Raw genomic sequence first — 21,837 nt, forward strand, 5'->3', positions numbered from 1 at the left:
AGCGTGGCATTGTTCACATTATTATTATATATCTGAAGGAGGGATTATTACACTGTGAGGGAGCTTGACATTGTTCACATTATTATTATATATCTGGTGAAGGGATTATTACACTGTGAGGGAGCGTGGCATTGTTCACATTATTATTATATATCTGCAGAAGGGATTATTACACTGTGAGGGAGCGTGGCATTGTTAACATTATTTAGCATACATTGTTGAGAGTATTTGTGGCATGGATGGCTGTAGTGGTGACATCAGGCCAGCAGCAGGAAGAAAAACACAGGCAGGTACTGCAGTGCGCCGTTTATTTAAATAACAAGAACAAATAAAAATATTTAAACAAAAACACTCGCTCACAGAGCGAAACAAAAGATGTAAACAAAACTAAATCACGAACACAAAATAATATGATCAGGCTGGGCAGCAGCCTTTATTTATTTATTTATTTATTTATTTATTTATTATCTTTGATTTTTACCCTCCTCTCTCTTGCTCCTCCGGCATTTCAAAACAAAAACAATACATCATGGCGGACAGCACCTCACTCATCCTTGCCAAACAATAACAACTACGGCTTTTCACCGTCATATTTAAACATAATAAATCATAACAACAACAACAACAACAACAACAACAACAATAATACAACAAAACAAATACAAAGTAATAAATTTCACAGGGCCGGAGGGGTACCCCATTCTAAACATAAATAGTATATTTATGGCAGGGCTTTAGATTCAGAGGATATGTGGGGTCTGTCTGTCCCTGCATTTCTCCATCTGTACGTCACACTTATATGTTTGCATGTCTGGAGAACCGCTTATTAAATTGTGCTGAAACTTGCTGTTACCATTATTTAGCAGAAGTTATTGGGAGGCTCAGAATGAGGGGATATGTGCAGGAATCTCTGTCTTTACACCCATCTGTCACACTTCCATGTTTAAATGTATCTTTAATACAACAAGTTATTCCACATTGTAAATCAGTCATTTTAATATACTTCCCCATGATACTAACACATCATTTGCTTACCACATGACATCTAAAATGACACATCAAATTGTATTAACCTCTTCATTGCCAGTTCTTATTCTTTCTATTCTGTACATACGTTTTCTTTTCATCATTCTGACAGCTCTAATTCTGAATTCACAGCCATAGTGGGGGGTGTACAGTATGTTTGCTGTTTCAATAGGTATAGTTCATAGCCCTTCTTCATACTGTGATACTAGCACTAGTCTTCTCACTGCAGTGCATCACTGCCTTACAAATAGCTTGACAGGTTACTACATTTATTAGTTTAATCAGAGCAGTGTGTCACTGAAAACTGCTTTAGGTATGTCCGAATAAAGGTTGTTTGCTGTTGCATTCGTTCTGATGAAAATGTACTGGAATATTTACTAGGAACTACCACTGCAAGGGCATGCAGTTTGTATTGGATTTGCACAATTGCTTAAACTGCAGTTTCAGGTGCCATGTTCCATCATAACCAGGCCCTGTTACCAACCACGACCGCTCTGAAAGTATAAACACCAGACAGCAGAGCAATGAAGGTGAAAGTATCCATCACGACCGCTCTGAAAGGATTAAACACCAGACAGCACAGCAATGAAGGTGAAAGTATCCATCACAACTGCTCTGAAAGGATTAAACACCAGACAGCACAGCAATGAAGGTGAAAGTATCCATCACAACTGCTCTGAAAGGATTAAACACCAGACAGCACAGCAATGAAGGTGAAAGTATCCATCACAACTGCTCTGAAAGGATAAACACCAGACAGCACAGCAATGAAGGTGAAAGTATCCATCACGACCGCTCTGAAAGGATTAAACACCAGACAGCACAGCAATGAAGGTGAAAGTATCCATCAATTCAAATGTGAAGTAAAAACTTCTAAATACAAACATCCTGTATGTGTATCAGTAGTTAGTCTCACAGTACTCAATGACTGTGTGTTGTATCTTCTATTCCATATACACATCCTGTATGTGTATCAGTAGTTATTACTCAGTACTGTGTGTGCTGTATCTTCTATTTCTCTTTTCTTAGATAAAAAAAAAATACAAGACAGGATACATTGGCAGCAGCATGCAACACAAACAAGAAAAAAGAAAAAAAAACATTGAATCATTTATTCATTCATTTCTGATACACTTGAAAGGTTTTTCTTTCACCTCTAATGACATTAAGACAGTGAAAGATGTTACATCACGAGTCTCTTAATATAGGACATGATTAGTATGACAGCAGGTTTGCACAATACAAAAACAATGACTAAGAAATAAAGGTCCAATGTTTAAAATGTGTGTAAGATTGGGGTGTAAGGTATTCATTTTTGAACTACATAATCATGGTGCTTGATGTGTATCAAATGGGGTTATTTTTGAAGCTGCTATTTGCAGTGAGTGTAAATGATACTATTAGGGGATTGATTACCTTTCGAGCTGGAATAACCCATGCATGTCTTCCCTCCACGTAGTGGAGCAGCATTTTAACAAGGCCCTCATTGCATTGCTCTTGGTTTTTGTTTTCCACATTTTCTTTTCATTTTGACTGAATCTCATCTCCCCATGTCTCCAGTTTCTACTGGCTACAGCAATCCTCCCAATGCTTACTGGACAGGAGGAGTGATGTCATGTTTGGCATGACTCTTTACACTATATACAATCAAACATAAACATCTGTACAATCAAATACAAGTGGTTATAAGGAAACCAGTGCCAATCTAGTGGAGATAGACTTAGGACAGAGGGAAGGGTATGGAATGGGTTACCTAGTCATGTTGTCTTTGCTGAATCACTGGGATCTCTTACAAGTAAGTACGTTGTTAAAGGACAAAGTGAAAATGCTGTACCATTGTCCAGATTTTGATGGAGAGGGATCAAAACCTGTTTTACAATTATACTTTTTCAAGTTTAAATCAATACAAGTTTGCCTTAAACATGTAATGAGCAAGGCTTTAAAAAATATACGTACCTCTAATTTTCATAACTTTCACGTAAGTCTTTATTTTTGCTGTAGATTTTGTTTTTCCTTTACTCTCCTGTTACATGACTGGTTCACACATTCTGCTGCACGTTTGAAAGGCTTTGTTGATACCCTATAAAGGGAAACAGAAGGAGCTCCAGTCTGTGTACAAGACGTCTGGACAGTAATGTTTCTAGCTATTATACAGCCGTGTCATATGAAGAGGAGCCGCTGGTCCAGTGCCCTGCTGTTCTCTGCTTCTTCTGAAGCGCTTCTGCAATGTAAGCTTCCTGCTTCCTCTGGATCTCAACATCAGTCAGCTGGAGTCTGAAGAAATGCAACATAACAAATACACTGCAATCACAATTCATACAGACAACAGACAGCATCTTTACTGAAGCAACACAACAAATACACTGCAATCACAATTCAGACAGACAACAGACAGCATCTTTACTGAAGCAACACAACAAATACACTGCAATCACAATTCAGACAGACAACAGACAGCATCTTTACTGAAGCAACACAACAAATACACTGCAATCACAATTCACAGACAACATTTTTACTGAAGCAAGTTCATACCCGTGTGTATAACAGTGTATTCAAATCTGATCACAGAAAGTGTGGACAGAAACATAGGCAAACCGACAAGACAGAGGAAAATATTGATCATACCCTTTTGTAAACAGATGTGTATTGCTTAAACTAATGTATATGACATGTTCAGGCTTGTTTACTTATATCGATCTTAATTTTGTATTTCTTCATTTTCACAGAGAATGCACAATATACTTTACACAGAAACAATTGGCTGGTTTCACAGATGCCAATTAGCACTAATTTTAGATTACTTTATTAACTTAGGTAAGGTAGTCCAAACACAGAGCTAATCAGGGTTTGTGAAACTAGACGTTAATGAAACATGTATGTATCCTACTTATCGTATTGTGACATCAGTGTATCACACAACACTAATTGATTTGTCCCTGTATGAAATATGGAAGTGATCAAACACTTCAGTGTGCTTGGACACCTCCGTAGACAACAGGTTAATTCATGATTTTTCCTGGCAAGCACGTGTTGTCAGCACTTGGCTGTGATTGGTTAATCCACCGATGGTACCGCACAGCAGTCAGAAAAAAAATCGCTCTGGTTTTGATTTGAGCGGTACCGCTCAGAGGCACAGCGGGACTCGCAGTATCGTCCTGCGCTGATCTGTCCAACACCATATGGAAGCAATGCAGCGATACAGGAGGCAAAATGCCTTGCGTGAGCAATATAATGGCTTTTATTACTTTATGAAAATGAACGAATACCCAAATGACTATTTACATTATGAGCGAAAATCCTGTGTTCGTCCCAGCACTAACATCTAAACGTAGAGCCCTGACAAGTGAGGGTCATTGGTGTGGATTGGGCTAATTCACCATTCCAAGTGAAGAAACAGCTGTTACAGTTCTACTGATCCCTGAGTCTAAGAGCAGTAATCATCACAAACCCAAGCAGCTGTTTAGAGTTGTAATGATCGCTGAGTCTAAGAAGAACAGTAATCATCACAAACCCAAGCAGCTGGTTCTTCACTCCTGACTCTGGAAAACACACAGTATTTAAGTGATATGTGTGTCAGGGTATTCATTCTCCTGACTCTGGAAAGCACACAGTTTTTAAGTGATATGTGTGTGTGAGGGTATTCGTTCTCCTGACTGGAAAGCACACAGTATTTAAGTGATGTGTGTGTGCTGGTATTCATTCTCCTGACTCTGGAAAATACACAGTATTTAAGTGATGTGTGTGTGTGAGGGTATTTGTCCTCCTGACTCTGGAAAGCACACAGTATTTAAGTGATATGTGTGTGTGTGTGTGAGGGTATTCATTCTCCAAGATGAACGTTATTCATATTATTGATATTAGTGTTGTGTTTTGACGGATGCATAGGGTTGCGCCTGCATTGCTCTTACTGAGCTCACCTGTAACTCAAGCCCCTTGAGGACCCACCACTTAAGTTACTGTGAGCATCAGCTGATTAGAAATGTACTGAATGTAAAATTACTATGTTTTATTATTTCTAGGCTTTTAGAAAGAGAAAGCAGAGTCATTTTCAATGCATTTTTTTTTCTTGTGCTTCACTTTTGTTTGCTACAGTATGCTTTGTTCTTGCAATGGTGAAACACAATGTTTGGCTCTGCTAACACAGACACATACAGTAGTTATATAATTCTGTAGTTTTGGCAGGGAAGGAACTCCTGTAGAAGCAAGTCAGCAAAAAAGACAGTCGTTTTGACTACCAAAAAGCAACAAGCTCCTACTGTCTAAAGTGAAGATCTCTCAAAGCAGCAGCATGTGTAATCATTGTAGTTGTGTGTGTTTGTGTGTATGGGGCTAGGGGTCAGTTAAAATGTGCTCCGGACCTTCATCTTGCTGGAAATAACAATTTCAGATCTACACATAAAATAATTGACGACCCCTGTCTTACCTTAAAGAATAAAGAGCTTCAAATCCCATTTTCGATGATTTTGTTGAGCTTTCTCTTGATAGGTTACATTGTCACATGATTTAAAAAATGTTAATACTCCATGTCCGGCAGTTAGGATTCTTCAAGCAAGTCAGTCTGGTAAAGCCAACTAATCAATCACAATTATTTGGTCATTTTGCTTTTAAAAACTGTTTCTAAAAGCCATGTGTGAATAATATTTATTTTATTCATCTTCAATATTGGTCAAATGTGTTTTTTTGTGTTTAAAAAAATCCTAACTAAAACATAACAAAGAACTATGGGTAATAAAGAGTGGAATAGCTTTTGGTGCTGCTATCGATTCAAAACCTGATAGAATAATGTATACATATTAATAACTCAGAAAGACCTGCTATCGACTCCAAACCTGGTAGAATAATGTATACATATTAATAACTCAGAAAGACCTGCTATCGACTCCAAACCTGGTAGAATAATGTATACATATTAATAACTCAGAAAGACCTGCTATCGACTCCAAACCTGATAGAATAATGTATACATATTAATAACTCAGAAAGACCTGCTATCGACTCCAAACCTGGTAGAATAATGTATACATATTAATAACTCAGAAAGACCTGCTATCGACTCCAAACCTGGTAGAATAATGTATACATATTAATAACTCAGAAAGACCTGCTATCGACTCCAAACCTGGTAGAATAATGTATACATATTAATAACTCAGAAAGACCTGCTATCGACTCCAAACCTGGTAGAATAATGTATACATATTAATAACTCAGAAAGACCTGCTATCGACTCCAAACCTGGTAGAATAATGTATACATATTAATAACTCAGAAAGACCTGCTATCGACTCCAAACCTGATAGAATAATGTATACATATTAATAACTCAGAAAGACCTGCTATCGACTCCAAACCTGGTAGAATAATGTATACATATTAATAACTCAGAAAGACCTGCTATCGACTCCAAACCTGATAGAATAATGTATACATATTAATAACATACACCTGCTATCGACCCAAACCTGATAGAATGTATATTAATAACATAGAGCTGCTATCGACTCCAAACCTGATAGAATGTATATTAATAACATAGACCTGCTATCGACTCCAAACCTGATAGAATGTATATTAATAACATAGAGCTGCTCTTGACTCCAAACCTGACAGAATGTATATTAATAACACAGACCTGCTCTTGACTCCAAACCTGACAGAATGTATATTAATAACACAGACCTGCTCTTGACTCCAAACCTGACAGAATGTATAATAATAACTTACTTCAAGGTTGTTTTGTGCTTTGCGAGTTGGATGTGAAGCTGCTTGATTTGGTTCTCTTTCTCAATTAAAATATCCTCATGCTTTTGAACTGTGAACTCCATTTCTGAAAGAGGACTGTTACAGCACAAAGTTAAGCACAGCATTTCCCAGATCAGTATGACACACCCCAAGGTGGTTCTTTAGGTAAGTAACACAGTACCACTGCAATACCACAAGGTGTCCTTTAATGATGCATGTAACAAACAGAAGCTCAAATGATGGCACACAAAGAAAAAATGATGTCTCTGTGTCAGACATTATAAAGTAGTAGAAGCTAGAACAGCATTTTCACAAACAAATGTTTCATATGAATTCAATGAATGTTTCCATAAAATTGATAGAAAAATTAATTACAAAAAACTTGGTTAAAAAAAGTTATGGTTTAGCTTGATTCAACAAGAGTCAGCAAATACCAGACCATCCATAACTCAGCTGGGTCCTAGTTAGGTCTTTAGCAGAGATACTGAGATGTGATGGGCAGGGTAGCATTCAATGATAAGAGGAGCAGTGACAATGGCAGAGGTAAGAAAATACGTTTTAAACCTTAGCAACATTAACAAGGAAAAGTTCCACTAAACAAAGAAAATGCAGTGGAAATCTTTAGCAACACAATGAAAACTTCAAATGAGCAATAATGATCAGGTATCCCAATCAAGGATGGAACACTTTGATTTTATTAAGCAATAATGATCAGGTATCCCAATCAAGGATGGAACACTTTGATTTTATTAAGCAATAATGATCAGGTATCCCAATCAAGGATGGAACACTTTGATTTTATTAAGCAATAATGATCAGGTATCCCAATCAAGGATGGAACACTTTGATTTTATTAAGCAGTTAACTTTGAGGTTAATAACAAAGAACAACATTGTTTTTTTATGTTAAATAACCTGCTGGTGGTTTTCACTTACTGGAAATGTGATCATTACTGAAAATAACATTTCTAAACTGTAAAAAAAACTGTAAATACTGCAATTAACAGAATGTTAAATGTGGTGGCTCATGCAACTCATTCAAAGAGTTAATGACACAATCTCCTATCTGGCTGTATCGAGTTGAGATGGGGGGACGGGAATTCTCTTAAATGTGTTTTGACCGAGATATTAATGGTTAAAAATCAGAGTTTAACATGAAAACGAAGTTGAAACCATAAATCATGACGCTATAATGTTTAAGTAAAGGAAGAGCATTTATAGCAACCATTAGGTATTTTATTTAAAATCACTACTATGTTTGAACTAACATTTTAAAAGAAACAAGTGAAGACAGTGTTTAAATGCTGTTAAGCAAGCGACACTGCGACTGTGTGTAAAAATGACTGAGTTTCATTCAGAACTTCAAACTGTAGGAATACGGACAACCAGCAGTGTTTCGAAGAGAACTTACCGTTGCATTTGCTTTTCAGTTTGTCATTTTTTGTAGATTCCTTCAATGCTTTATTTTTAATACTGGCAAGCCTAGATAAAACATAAAAATGTTACAAGAAAGAAAATAGATACATAAATAATGATATATTGCTGCATATTCATTTACCCAGCAAGAGGTGGAAAATTATTTAAATGACAGCATGGGAAAATAAAAACCTTACACTTTTTCAAAAGACTTCTTTTCTCTTTGCATCTGGTTTGTGAGGATGTCTATTTCTCCAAGGGCAAACTGCAGCTTTTCAGATTCCTGGTTGAGGAGTGCTTGAGTTTTAGCATGCTGGAGTCTCTCATTCTACAGTGGAAGACAACTGTTTAGATATACATATGTGGATGTACAAAAAAGGCTGAATAAAACATTTCAAATTGTAAACATGTTAAAGGAATACTACAACAAGCTGTAATCTTGAAAACTTTCATTTATAGCAGATCAGTTCTGGGCTGCTGCAAGGATAGTGGTAGGGCTGTAAAATCCACATTGCCTAGCGGCTGTGCAATTATTTTGTACTGCGGCCTACGTAAGTTTAAGAGCAATGCAAATTACTCAACACGCACAAATTAGGAGCTGCAATCATGATAATGAGGGTCGCGATGAGCACTGCCTGTGCATTGGGGTATTTAACGGACGCACTTACAGCCTAGGGGTGAGGTGAGTTAGGAGTACACAGAGCAGTAGTCTCTAGGGCTGCAACGAAGTGTACATTTTGACCTTTGAAGGTTCGGAACACATTACCGAAGAAGGTTTGAACCTTTGATGGTACTCATTTGCATAATTTACTGGTGACGTCACCATAGCTACTTGTTTATATTTGATTGAAAATCCTATTATTTTATGGGTAATCCATATAAATGGAATAAAACATTAACATGTAAATATATTATATATAACAGTAATCATGTTTTTATAATTTAAATAAAAATGCATGTTGTTTACACGTAATTGAAGATGTTTGCGATACATACAGTAAGCTTGCATTGCACAACTGCAGCGGACTGAGGCAAAACAAAGCTTTATTTAACAGTGACCGTTACAAGCAGGTTATCAGTCACATTTTACTACTACTACTAAATATTAATACTACTAATAATAATATGAACTTACGCTTGTCAAGTGACCCCAGAGATTGTTTATACCTCCATGATACCTCCATGAGTCGCTTGCACAATTTAACAAAAAAATCCCATACAGCAAAGGGGTTTCGAGACATTTCTTTCAATACAGCTTACACTATCCAACGCTTTGCTGTCGAGATGGAGAATGTAGAATTAAAGGTTTGCTTCTGGATAACACGAGCTGGAGGAGGGAGGGACGGACGGACGGAGCTCAGTTCAATTAGTGTTAGAGTATATTTTGTACGTTTCAAACATATTCTACCATAGCACTTCTCTTACACTGTCTTGTACACTAGATATTCAGTACATATATTACTGATGCACAACCGTATGGTCCCAGTGCTTTGGATACTATATCTGCTCCATACACGGCAGCGGCACCATATAGAGTTGCTACGTATAACGATTTGGTAGCAGATTTTATTAACAACTTTTGTTTACGTAATATGCATTATACAAATCAAAAGATTGAATTTTGCATGCAAGAGACGTTTAATGTGTGATTTATAGTATTCATATATTGTCAAACAGTTTCTGTTAACAGGAAAAAAAAAAAAAAAACAGTGCGTGAATGGTGTCTGACGAACCTTAGAAAGGTTTAAAACAAGCTTTGAACCCCTGGCTAGTGAATGAACCTTCGACCACAGCCCTAGTAGGCGCTGTATGAGATTTGTGGAGCATAAAAATCAAACCAAACCAAAAATATGTCGGAGAACGGCAGCAAAGTCCTCTTGGTGCATGGAAAAAAAAGGTTTCTGAGGAGAAGCTGAGTCTTTACAGCTGAGGTCACTCAGAATTAAACTTAGTTATATGAAAAAGCATCAGCCAACATCAGTTATGCTACCAAAGAGGACATATGGTCCTCTGTAGTGGAGAAAGTCAATGCTGTTGCTGTTACCAGGAGGACAGTCAACCAGGTGATGAAAAGGTGAAATTCAGCTGTTAGGTTTAGGATTACCTGCGGAGTTAGACGATAATGCCTTCCCACTGCATCCTCTGGCATCCCAAACAAAGTGACCCTGGGTTTGAATATGCACATCTTGCCCTTCTCCTCCAAAGGTTTGGGTGTACGGTTTTATACAGCTCTTAACTGCTCGCTTCTACAATGTTTTTGGAGGGTCAGCAATTACCCAAGTGCAAGGCAAAATCCTTATATCTCATTATGTTTGCACCAGCTTAGTATCCAGATCCCCGCCCAATCCCATGCTCTTTTCTTCATTTGAATGCATTTCAATATATTTTAAATGGATTAATGATAGCAACGTGCTAATTTGATAGGCAGGTGCAGAACGGCAGATGAAAAACATTCTTTATATGCGCCGCATTTTTTGTGGCTGCTAAATTCCCATTTTACAGACGCTAAACATGGTTTGCTCCTGCAAAACGCAGATTTTGCCCGCAATATGGGTGTTTTGCAGCCGCAAATCACTTTGCACATATCCTTACATCATCCCCTTCGTTTTCCAAACATGGCACTTTCACGTGCTGTGCAGCAGTTATTGGACCCGATAGTGCACTGAAATGTTGCAGTTAACAATACAACCTCTAGTCTGTGGGTGTGAGGTTCAGGTAGGGACCCAACAATGGCTCTGCAAGCGGGATGGGAATTTATAGTGTAATGGCAGGATAAATTGCCTTCAGTTTCAGGAAAACTTTAGTGACATGTTAAATGGCTTTGACAGACTAGTAGTCTGAGTGATGCCCAGGAGTGAATGGGTGTTCAGGGATGAATGGAGGTGCCCTTGCCCAGGAGTGAATGGGTGTTCAGGGTTGAATGGAGGTGCCCTTGCCCAGGAGTGAATGGGTGTTCAGGGATGAATGGAGGTGCCCTTGCCCAGGAGTGAATGGGTGTTCAGGGATGAATGGAGGTGCCCTTGCCCAGGAGTGAATGGGTGTTCAGGGTTGAATGGAGGTGCCCTTGCCCAGGAGTGAATGGGTGTTCAGGGATGAATGGAGGTGCCCTTGCCCAGGAGTGAATGGGTGTTCAGGGTTGAATGGAGGTGCCCTTGCCCAGGAGTGAATGGGTGTTCAGGGATGAATGGAGGTACCCTTGCCCAGGTGTGAATGGGTGTTCAGGGATGAATGGAGGTGCCCTTGCTCACACAACATCTTGGTATCGACAGGATGAGAGTATTGAATCTCCAAGCAGGGATACATTTTCACTAAATAAATTACCATTAAAGTCTACTTCACTTTTCACCGCAGTGTGGGTTTGTCATATAGGAAGCGAGCCCTGTGCAATGATGGCAATGCAGATTTGGTAAAGTTTATGGAATCATTTTGTTTGCACCATGCACTTTAAGATTAAAGTTTAGAAAGCACCTACCTCAAGGTCATTTACAACCTCTTCATATTGTTCTTTTGGCATCAATTCCCGTTCTTTGGTGATCATCTGTAAAAGAGTAGTTTTATATAAACGAAACACAATCCTAACATTTGAGAAGGAATTCCGTACTGGGAAATTCCTGTAGTGGTGGCATTGCTGCTAATGTAATACTGAGCATTTTGCGGCACGTAATTGCATAATTATACAACTGGGTTCAAATTAAGAAATACATCATTGTGGTTGATTATCTGGAGTTTTTATTTTCCACTGTGAGTGCTGTGAATGTTATTTTTACAATATGCTGATAACCATATGAAGAGTTTTGGAAGTCCAGTTTGGCTATTGTTTTACAAATGTTAACTTCAAGAGACTACGTGCACAAACATCAAGTTTGGCAATATTGGCAAGTTGCATATTAACATAAAAAGGGTTGCAATATGCACGTCTTGCCCTTCTCCTCCAAAGGATCCATTTTGATGGTACACTCCGAATTGGACTCTGATAACCTGCGCGTATTTTAAATGCTTGCAAAGTAAAGGATCTCTCCCACAATTGTCTGAATTCAGTCAGTCGTCATTGTGATGCAATGAAGAGAACATTATGAGCTTATATTACAAACTACAGTAATACTTTAAGAAACCTAACAATTTGTTTTCAAAACAAGCACTGATCAAGGGGAGTGGACTAAAAGTCGCATGCATTAGTTTACCTAGTATGTGTTACCTCAAGTTCAATGTGCAAATAAAACGTGAATTCGTATAATTTGTTTTTAGAAAAATCAATATTTCAATTGGCATTCCGTTACTTTAAGCGGTGCGACTCCACCACTGACCACAAGCATTCCAAAGCGCTGCACACACGCACAAAAACAAACAATGAAACCAGGAAAGCAAAACCAGTACAGAGTCTGATCAAACAGAAACTGAGAAAAAAGGTGGTTTTCATTTTAAAAAAGGTGATCTGTAGAAATAGAACCACTAAAAGAGTCTAAAACTAAAATGCAATACAAGTGGAATAACGTTAAATAAATACAAAGACATCTGTTTGGGGTTACTTGCAACCTTGTTTACTACTTCAATGCAACTTATGTTTTAGATGTATGAACTTACAGTAACATCCCACTTGTGTGCAATAAACACGCTTACCGATCACGGACAGTCAGTATACACACACTGTGCGTGTTATAATGTTAACCCAAATATGTATTTACTATAATATGGTGATGCTTAAACCAAATTGTATTGGGGCATTAACAACATGTATTAATAATAGAAGATGGATCAAACGTATAACGCAAGTTAAAAATATTTTAAAATTGTGTGTAAATATGTAACAAAACAGGAAAGAAGGATCTCTCTAGAAACAAGCACAGGTGACGCGGCTATTTCAAAGAAGAATGCTATCCCGGCTTGAAGGATCAAGAAAAGAAATGACATACCGGTATATGCTTTTTTTTCAATGAAAATCTCACATACCGTCTCCCTGATTGTGACTAGAACACGTTGTTGGGTCTGAATTAAATCCTGTAATTGATTGTACACCAGATTATTAGCTTGGACCTCATCCCCCAGCATTATTACAGCTCGGTTTAGATACAATAACACAAACGTCAGACTAGACACCTTGCAAACAGTAACGCGAGGTATGACACAGGCCAGGTTTTTGGGATGGAAACGCATAACAGTCTCGCGTTTTGATTGGTCCATGTCTGTCACATGAATATGTCGTCACACGAGTGGAAAAGCTTGCAGGCATTTTTAACATTGTGATCAGAGAGAGAGAGTGATCTGCTTTCCACAACCTTACCATTAAAATATAATGTGGTATTATGCTGTACTGATATAACAAACTATGGGTAATTACTTTATATAAATTATGATGTTATGCACGAATGTAAGAATTGGCTTTCTGTGGTGGTGTACTTTTTTCTTTCAAGTAGCATATATCTATAATCGTTTTTGCGATATATTTTAATATAAATACTCTATTGCAGTTTTGTTAGAGGATACATTAGTTTATCTCTAATGTAATCACAGTTTTACATATAGACTGCCCCTGTTTTCATTTACGTCGCAAATTCTGGGCTGCTTTGCTTTTCAGGTAATGTCCCAAATTCTGGGCCATTTTGGTTTGCAGATAACGTCCCAAATTCTTGGCCGCTTTGGTTTTTAGATAACGTCCCAAATTCTGGGCCGATTTGGTTTTTAGATAACGTCCCAAATTCTGGGCCGATTTGGTTTGCAGATAACGTCCCAAATTCTGGGCCGCTTTGGTTTTTAGATAACGTGCCAAATTCTGGGCCGCTCTGATACATCCCAATTTCTGGGCTGCTCTGGTTTTTAGATAACGTCCCGAATTCTACATTTTTGAATTCAGGCCAGTTTTTGAGATATTCTGCTCAGCTGACAGCCGAGTTTCTAAGTCATGCATGCACAGTTTACCATAAACTGGACCGTTAATTCATTTAAGAGTAACCCTTAGTACATGAATCATGTATTTTTACTCTCCCCAGAAAACATTTAGGAACATGGTATAGCAAAAAAAAAACAAAAAAAAAAACGACATCGCATTTGCTTATGTAATGTCCATCAATATACAGTGAGGCGTAGGGGTTTATCAGAACTTCAGGGTTTAAGAGACCAGTGCTCTTCAACAACTTCAAATAAATCCTATTGTATTGTATTAGTCAACATTTCCCTTATCTGTTCCTGATAGTTTATACTGTAGGTCAGGGGTTTTCAACCTTTTTTGAAACTGTACCCCTTCTATCTGGAGGTTTCAGCTCGAGTACCCCTTTACAATTTTCGCTCAACTGAACGGTACCTCAGTTACAATAAAATGGAGAATAATCTGATGACCCCCCCCCCCCCCTCTGTTTATTTAATAAATTTGGGTGACAAACTGCTGGTTTAGGACAGAACAACAAACAGTAGGCTTAATTCTTAAAACTTTTAACTACAAGTATTTGGATGCACAGAATTAAAAAGACAAGTATTGGGTTAGGAGCATACCTATTTTTTTGTAACTTTGACGGCCTTTTTTAAATTGACAGCCTTTTGTGAAAGTGAAGGCCTTTTGATACCCAACATACACTGCAATACCCAGCAAAGTTATACACTGATATTCTGATAGCACAGCAATTCAATTGAAGTTTGTAATTGGTGTGTTCCTCAAATACACAATAAAAAGTGATATTTATAGGTTATACAGGTTATACAGTGGTTTTGGACATCTAAGAACAGGTACTGCGAGCATCTGGATTCATACCCAGAGGTACTCTGTAGCCTCCTAGGACATTCACAGCTTGTTTGACACCCTCTTGTAGTTGCCCGTTTCTGCATATAAAGCAAAATGCTGTTTGTCAATCTCTGTTTTTTCTTATAAATCAGTCTTTGCAGGAATCATTCCAAAAACACTTGAATCAGTTAGGGACTACCAGTCTGACACTACAGGCCTTTAAATTGCAGTAACAATTTGCAAGTTGCTAAGTGGTTGCGTTCCTCAAATTTGCACTGCAAAGAGATATTTTAAAGAATAGGGTATATAGTGCTTTGTTTCGCCTTTTTCGCCTTTTGGTGCTTTTGGTGCAAAACTATGCTCCGATACACTCAAGCTGATACTGTGATCACAAAACACTTGGAATAGACTTAAATTGGTGCTTCTGTTGCATAAATACACTACAAAATGTGCACACTTCAGGTCTTATATATAATGGACATTTTTTGTATGTATTTTGCTATAGGAAATCGCGGTCGGGGGGGGGGGGGGGTCCTCCTATCGTACCCCATGAGTCCACATATCCTGGGCCAACAAACTCGCTAGTACTCTCTTTAGATGCACAACAGTCTTAGCTAAAGAAAATTGGTTCCTTCGAGTTCGTACGACCCACGACCGCCATTGGCCGAGCCTTACCCCAGTGGTGTTTTTATAATGGGATTTGCCATAGGGAAGGGGGTGGTCTCTTATCGTACCCGTATCTCCACGACCCCTGGGCCAGCGAACTCAGAAGGGCACTCTTTGTGTGCACAAGAGTCTTAGCTAAAGAAAGATATCGGCCATGGGTTCATACGCCACCCCACCGCCAGATGGTGGGCGTTGCCCCAAAGGGGTTTTATAATGGGATTTCCCATAGACATTTTTCAGGGTGCTATATCTCGGGTTCCAGGGGTCCCCGAGACTTGAAAATCGGTACGGAGGTCCACCTCGGGGCCCCTGTCGATCCCTCCAAGCGACGTGTCCCCAGCTAGAAAGGACACCAGTTTAGACTTTTTTTGACAACCTGGAGCTCAAAAGCTATTGGAAATGCAACCTTGACATTCCATCATGCTGAAAATGTGTAAATTTGTTGAAAATGTAGCATTTGAAAATGGGTGGCTCCTTGTGAAAGAGGGCCCCCAGACATGACCCTAGGAAGTTCAACCCGGTTTCTAGGCCCCAGGGTCATGGAGATATGACCCCGAAAAGCATAGTTTTTGGACATTTTTGACAGGGCGTATCTCGGGTTCTGTGGGGGTTAGGAACTTGATTTTTTTTTTGTGGCCGGGCCCCGTGGGGCCCCACACAAGGAGTCACCATTTTCATGGTTCAGATGCCAGGACGGCTTGGCAAAGTGAATTTTTTCGTCATGACATAGGTTTTTGGGTGATATGCCTGAAATATGTTTTTCAACCCTGCTATAGACATGAATGAGGCTGAACACCCTGAACGCCCTGAAAATATTTTCTGCAAAGAATTGCTACGAAACTGAGCAAATTACATTCATGCTGTTCTAGAACCCTTCGAACGGTGGTTATAGGTGCTCTAGTTCGAGAGATATGACTGAAAATGTGTTTTTTAACACTGGCATAGACATGAATGGGACTGAATACCCGAAAATATATTTTGCAATGGTGGTGGTACACGTGTGTGGAGGGGAATTTGAGTGCAGGTTTTGCGCAAAATAGGGGCGGGGAAAAGACTGGGAAGGGTAGGGTAAAAGAAAAATGACTACAATCATTTATTTTCACTATTAGTCTTTAATAAAGGAAAACGACTGCTTTAATTAATTTTCACGTATCTATTTCAGTGCAATGTAGTTTCTTCATGTAATAAGAAATACGTTTTTTTTAACATTTACATTTTATTTCTGTTTTTTCATAAAAAAAAAATAATAATAAAAAAAAAATTTCTGGAGAGAGTAAAAAATACATTAACTTTGATTCATGTACTATGGGTTACTCTCAAATGAATTCACGATCCAGTTTATGGTAAACTCGGCTGTCAGCTGAGTCCCCAAAACTGAGCTGAATTCGAAAATGCAAAGCGGCCCAGAATTTGGGACGCTATCTAAAAACCAAATCGGCCCAGAATTTGGGACGTTATCTAAAAACCAAATCGGCCCAGAATTTGGGACGTTATCTAAAAACCAAAGCGGCCCAGAATTTGGGACGTTATCTAAAAACCAAAGCGGCCCAGAATTTGGGACGTTATCTAAAAACCAAATCGGCCCAGAATTTGGGACGTTATCTAAAAACCAAAGCGGCCCAGAATTTGGGACGTTATCTAAAAACCAAAGCGGCCCAGAATTTGGGACGTTATCTGCAAACCAAATCGGCCCAGAATTTGGGACATTATCTGAAAAGCAAAGCAGCCCAGAATTTGCGACGTAAATGAAAACAGGGGCAGTCTATATGTAAAACTGTGATTACATTAGAGATAAACTAATGTATCCTCTAACAAAACTGCAATAGAGTATACATTTTATATTAAAATATATCGCAAACACGATTATAGATATATGCTACTTGAAAGAAAAAAGTACACCACCACAGAAAGCCAATTCTTACATTCGTGCATAACATCATAATTCATATAAAGTAATTACCCATAGTTTGTTATATCAGTACAGCGTAATACCAAATTATATTTTAATGGTAAGGTTGTGGAAACTAGATCTCTCTCTCTCTCTCTCTCTCTGATCACAATGTTAAAAATGCCTGCAAGCTTTTCCAGTCGTGTGACGACATATTCATGTGACAGACATGGACCAATCAAAACGCGAGACTGTTATGCGGTTCCATCCCAAAAACCTGGCCTGTGTCATACCTCGATCAGAGAGAGAGAGAGAGAGAGATTCCGTGTGAGCAGTCACCAAAAAGATGTGCTCCTGAAGAATTTGTATTTATACTATTTCTTAGTTAAATGAAATGCTAAATTAATAACACAAAGATATGTAAACAAATATTGAATTAAAATAGAAAAGAAAAATAATTTAAACAAAAATAACAAGCACATGAAAACAGAAGAAAAATAATCAAACCTACCCAGGATCCACAGAGTGAAGGAAATAAACAAAAAAAACACAGAGAGAGAGAGGAGGGAAGAATAGGAGAGAGAGGAGAGAATTAGGAAAGAAAGAAGAAGAGAAAGAAGGAAAGAAAGAAGAGAAAGAAATCAAAGAAAGAAGAAAATAGAGGTAAAAGGTAAGCCTCTTATAGCTGCTACAGTTAAAAATAAATAAAATAAAATAATAATAATATAATTTTTAAAAAAATAAATAAAATAAAATACAAACAAATAATATAAACAAAGTGTAGTTACTCTAAAAGTACAGTGGTTCTAACTGTTCAAATTCAAAAAAAGCAGTGGCAGTTGGAAGCAACCATTTGAAATTAGAACTTTAAGTGTAGCAAGTTGTGGTGGTTGCCATGGAGACGAAGCAGAGTGCAGGCAGCAGGGAGGTGCAGTACCCTGCAGAGCTGAGCAACGCACAGACCAGGAGGCAGCACAAGATCAGTGTGCTGAGAGACAACCCTGAATGCCTGTACTCCGACTACACGAACACAGGAGGCAAGAGGATAAAAAACAACCTCATCTTCCACACTGAACACCCCCAAACCTGGCATGCTGCTATATGTAGCAAGCACAGAAACATTAAAAAAAGAGGGATCTGGCACGGAAGACAAATTACTGTGGGAGAGGACTCAGACCCAGACAGCACAGTCCTAACTATAAACATATACCACAATGGGACTGTGGTGATCCAGGGAAATGAGGCCAGCCTTGACCTCTTTGAGGAGACCCCTGAAAGAAGAGGTGGAGAGAGAAAAAACACACCCGGCACGACCCTGACGACCCCGGCCCTGAAAACACAGCACCAATCACAGATGACACACCCGACGCCAGCCAGCTGCACCCAGCACCTGCGGGAGAGCCTGGCCCAGCTGGAGCTGGAGTTTGCTGAATTCAGGGAGCTCACCCTGGCTAGCTTGACCGACACCAGCCTCACCCAGCAGCTGCGAGACGAGGTGAGCCAGGTGAAGAGAGAGAGCAGGGTGGCTGTCAGTGAACTAATTACCGAGGTGAGAAACCTGCAGCTGGAGAACGAAGACCTGAGAGCCCAGCTGGCCAGTGTCATGGAGGACATAAAGCGCCGAGAGAGGACCCACACCAAGGAGCTGCAGGGGCTGAGGGAGCAGCTCCACAGACACACAGCCCCTCCCTGCACCACCACACACAACACAGCCATCACACCCCCCACCTCCCCCCCTGACACACACTCCACTCTCCCCACTGACACACAGCCCCCCACCTGACACACAGCTCACCGTGACACACAGCCCCCCCTGACACACAGCCCCCTCCTGACACACAGCTCCCCCCTGACACACAGCTCCCCCCTGACACACAGCCCCCTCCTGACACACAGCCCCCTCCTGACACACAGCTCCCCCCTGACACACAGCCCCCTCCTGACACACAGCCCCCTCCTGACACACAGCTCCCCCCTGACACACAGCCCCCTCCTGACACACAAGCCATAAGGAAGACCAAAGCAGAAGTGGCCCTTCTCACTGACTCTAATGGGAAATACCTCGACACGCGGAGGCTGTTCCCCGGCCGTCAGGTGAACAAGATACGTTGTGTGAACACGGAGCGAGCCCTGCAGCTGCTGGACCGCCACACTCTGGGGAGCCCAGCCTGCATCATCATCCACACCGGCACCAACGACCTGGGCTCCCTGCGCCAGCACACCGGCAGAGCCATGAAGAGAGTGGCAGAGAGAGCCTCGCTGGAGTTCCCCGACTCCAGAGTGGTGATCTCCACACTGCTACCACGAGCCGACACCCCGGCACACACATCATCGAGGCCATCAACAGAGCTAGCCAGGGGCTGTGCCACCCTGCCCAATGTGCACCTGGCACACCATCCTGCTGTGGGCCCCTGGCACCTGTACGACAAGGTGCACCTCAACAAGAAGGGGGTAGGGGTATTCGCCAGGACCCTGAAGGATGCAGCCCTCGGCCGTGGCCCAACCAGCCCCCGTCTCAACACCCCCAGCAGAGCCCAGCGGAGCAAGAAACCCCCAGGTGCCACAGCACACCCCCCCGCGCCCCACACCCTCCATGCAGCACCCCCCCAGCCCCCACGCACCTGGCCTGCCTCCCCCAGGCCTCCTCCTGCCAGGCCCAACGCCCCCCAGCAGCAGCTCAGCTACGCCGCAGCCCTGGCCCAGCCGCCCCCCCACGCCACCAATGAGCTGGGTGAGATCAGGCAGCTCCCAGCATGCTGTGCTCCAGACTGCTGAACTGAGCTCCACTGCACCCGGGAACAGCACTACCTGTATGTATACATCTGGATAGCTCGATACACATTGAAAATATACATGAAAACTAAAAGTAATACATAAACAGGTAAATAAATTATATATATTGTCACAAAGATGGCCGGAGTGGGTGGTGTCAGACCAGAAGCAGGAAATAAACAACAGAGACTTGGGGTTTTGGTGAGGCTGAGCACGTGATCGCGCTCAGCATTTAATAATTAACAGACAGAAAATAAAAGGTTTGAAACAACAAAAACACAGGACACAAAATAAACAGACGAACAAAACGGACTAGACAGTGCACAGACAGACGAACAAAACACGGTGAGCAGATAACACTAATATTTACGTTCTTTTATATTTACTTTACTCCTTCTCTCTCTCTCCCGTTCTCCACTCACCGAACACCTAACCCCGACTGAATGAAAATGTGCATCTATATATACTGTTGTGCTGGGATTCAATTACTAATTAATTATTCACTTGAATCCCAGCACGTGAATTAATTCTGTGCAACCCCGTGCTCACATATTCATTTAACCAGCACGTGAAGTGATTTGTGCCCTCCTCGTGCATAAATATAAATCTACATTTTAACTCACACGTGAAACACAGACCCGTTTATATCCCGTGTACCAATGACTATACACCAACATTAACACACGCACGCAACACACAACACATAATATGCACACAGGGGCGGGGCACATTGCCACAATATATATATATGTATATATGTGTGTGTATGTGCACGCGCATGCATATATATAGTGTTAAAAAAAAAAAAAAAAAAAACCCTGCTGTACATACATATCTATAGATATGTATATATCTCTATGTATGTATGTATATATGTATGTGTGTGTATGTATACGGTATATATATGTATGTGTGTACTTATATACAGTATAGATAAGTACCAAAATCTATTCTTGTGTTGCTGTTTGCATTGCATTTCACTAGAATTAATAAGTATAAAAACAAACAAAAAAAAAAAATATATATATATAAATAAAAATAAACATGAGATCTTTTTCAGTGAGTTGTTGGAACATACAGGGTTTGTATTCCTTGGCTTTCGGGCTGAAGAGCACAGACCCTGAGTTTATTAAAAATGTAAATAACTTAGACGTTCTCATTTTGTTAGAGACGTGGTGCCGCACAGACGTGATCACTCACTGCCCCTCAGGCTACAGGGAGGTAATAGTGCCCTCTATCAAACTGAGTACTGTCCAGCGCGGCAGGGACTCAGGGGGGATTATAGTGTGGTACAGAGGGGAGCTCGCCAACTACATCAGCCCAGTCAAACAGGGCCAAACACACACATGGCTCAAAATTAACAAGGGACTAGCCCAGTGTGAAAATGATATTTACCTGTGTGCAGCATACACGCCCCCTTCTGAATCCCCCTATTATAATGAAGAATATTTTAACACCCTCCACACAGAGATCAGCTACTTCCAGGTCCAGGGGAATGTGCTGCTCTGTGGGGATTTCAACGCCAGGACAGGCTCAGAGCCTGACTGTATAAACTCCCAGGGTAACAGGCATGTATTTGGAAAGAGCCCTCTGTACCTCTCACCTACTACAATCCA

General features: G+C 40.3%; 1 protein-coding gene across 2 annotated transcripts; it reads right to left on the reverse strand.

The window, feature by feature from the left end:
- Nucleotides 1-297: 297 nt before the first annotated feature.
- On the reverse strand, nucleotides 298-13,308 carry LOC117431398 (spermatogenesis-associated protein 24-like). Of its 2 annotated transcripts, none has more exons than XR_009308115.1 (6): nucleotides 13,134-13,308; nucleotides 11,659-11,724; nucleotides 8,384-8,514; nucleotides 8,182-8,252; nucleotides 6,754-6,867; nucleotides 298-3,300 (listed from the first exon to the last, which is right to left on the reverse strand). XR_009308115.1 is itself a non-coding variant. In XM_058996012.1 (6 exons), the coding sequence occupies exons 1-6, from the start codon at nucleotides 13,230-13,232 to the stop codon at nucleotides 3,174-3,176; spliced, it is 597 nt and encodes a 198-aa protein (XP_058851995.1). In that variant the 5' UTR covers nucleotides 13,233-13,308; the 3' UTR covers nucleotides 298-3,173. The 2 variants fall into 2 exon arrangements, 1 of the variants encoding a protein (XP_058851995.1); XM_058996012.1 differs by having other exon boundaries at nucleotides 6,754-6,856.
- Nucleotides 13,309-21,837: the final 8,529 nt, after the last annotated feature.

The sequence above is a fragment of the Acipenser ruthenus genome, chromosome 22 (assembly GCF_902713425.1).
Source record: "Acipenser ruthenus chromosome 22, fAciRut3.2 maternal haplotype, whole genome shotgun sequence".
Lineage (NCBI taxonomy): Eukaryota > Metazoa > Chordata > Actinopteri > Acipenseriformes > Acipenseridae > Acipenser > Acipenser ruthenus.

What these genes read in the sequence shown, in the direction of transcription:
- LOC117431398 (XM_058996012.1), bottom strand. Translation starts at nt 13,232, where the DNA reads ATGCTGGGGGATGAGGTCCAAGCTAATAATCTGGTGTACAATCAATTA. An exon ending in AGGTTGTAAATGACCTTGAG is followed by an intron (nt 8,515 to 11,658) that starts GTAGGTGCTTTC and finishes CTTCCACTGTAG; the next exon opens with AATGAGAGACTCCAGCATGC. An exon ending in ACTGAAAAGCAAATGCAACG is followed by an intron (nt 6,857 to 8,181) that starts GTAAGTTCTCTT and finishes GTCCTCTTTCAG; the next exon opens with AAATGGAGTTCACAGTTCAA.